Source organism: Entamoeba dispar, genomic scaffold (genome assembly GCF_000209125.1).
Source record: "Entamoeba dispar SAW760 scf_1105229460789 genomic scaffold, whole genome shotgun sequence".
Taxonomy (NCBI): Eukaryota; Evosea; order Mastigamoebida; family Endamoebidae; genus Entamoeba; species Entamoeba dispar.
In genome coordinates this window covers 1-1,158 of record NW_001854368.1, presented here as the reverse complement: position 1 = coordinate 1,158, position 1,158 = coordinate 1, and the positions used below count along the sequence as shown (strand labels likewise).

Genomic DNA, 1,158 nt, shown 5'->3' with positions numbered 1-1,158 from the left:
GTGAGTCTCCTCGAATCTCCTCATGAAGTACATGATAGAGTAGATAAGGCATTTAGAATCCAAATCTATACTATCATTATCGAGGAGACCCTTACAGGTTTCGTCGATATCTTGCACGATAGAGGACAGAAGAGGGAACATTGAATGAAATAAAAAGAGTTCCAGTTAAATATAAAAGAAAACGTATGGATGACGTAATGAACAGACAAAAATAAAGACAAAACAGACAGACAGACACCTCATAACAGACAAACAGTCAATAAAACAGACAACAATAAAATAAATAGAAAATTCTATATAATTTAAAAAGTAAACTGATTATTACCATACCATCCAAACAAAAATGTCTGATAACAAATATTATCAGTTCAGAAGTATGCACGGATACGTAACAATCAACTTAAAAGAAAACGATAAATTACCTACAGAAAATACAATAAAAAAAGCTATAGAGAATTGGTGTTCAACTAAAAACAAAGAAGCAAAAATCAACTACATGATAATGAGCATGACAACACGAGGACCGAATAAACATATTCATGCATTCTTTCAATTAGAAGACACCACACATACAAGAAAAAAGCCGTTTATACAACTAAATGATGAGAAATACTTTGTAAAATTTACTCCAGTTACAGAAAACAAACATTATGATGGCAGTTTTAAGAATATAATAGAGTACATTAGAAACCAAAACAAAAAGCACCCAGAAGAAGGAGCAGTAATAAAAGAAATCGGCAAAATAAAAATGGACAGAGGGAGATTAGGAGATAAAGATATTGGAAAAGCTTTAAAAATGCCAAATCTAGAGGAAGCACATGCCTATCTAAAAGATATTAGTTTAAAAGGTTATATGAATAACATGGCCAAGTTTGATTCAATGTGGATACAAGAACACGATAGAGACAACATACACCGTATCCACATCAAGTTGCAACCATGGAAAGAAGAAAACAGCTTAGTAAAGAATAGCCGTATATGGCTAGATACAATACTGAATGGAAACAAAAAAGAATTAAAACTCTAGTACTAGTCAGTGACACACGCATGGGGAAACCGAATTCGTAAACGACTTATTAAAAATCTAAAGTCGATGATTCCGTGGCCATTTCATGTTGGATGGACACAACGAAAGTATAAAATATGACATCCGTCTGT

General features: G+C 32.7%; 1 protein-coding gene across 1 annotated transcript, besides 2 other annotated features; it reads left to right on the top strand.

Annotated features, from left to right (window-relative positions):
* The first annotated feature begins 196 nt into the window (after positions 1 to 196).
* Positions 197 to 291: a microsatellite.
* Positions 202 to 271: a microsatellite.
* A 52-nt stretch (positions 292 to 343) lies between the features above and the next one.
* On the top strand, positions 344 to 1,027 carry EDI_106460 (uncharacterized protein; the record flags this gene model as incomplete). The annotated part of the gene is made up of 1 exon (XM_001737694.1): positions 344 to 1,027. The coding sequence occupies one exon, from the start codon at positions 344 to 346 to the stop codon at positions 1,025 to 1,027; it is 684 nt and encodes a 227-aa protein (XP_001737746.1).
* Positions 1,028 to 1,158: the final 131 nt, after the last annotated feature.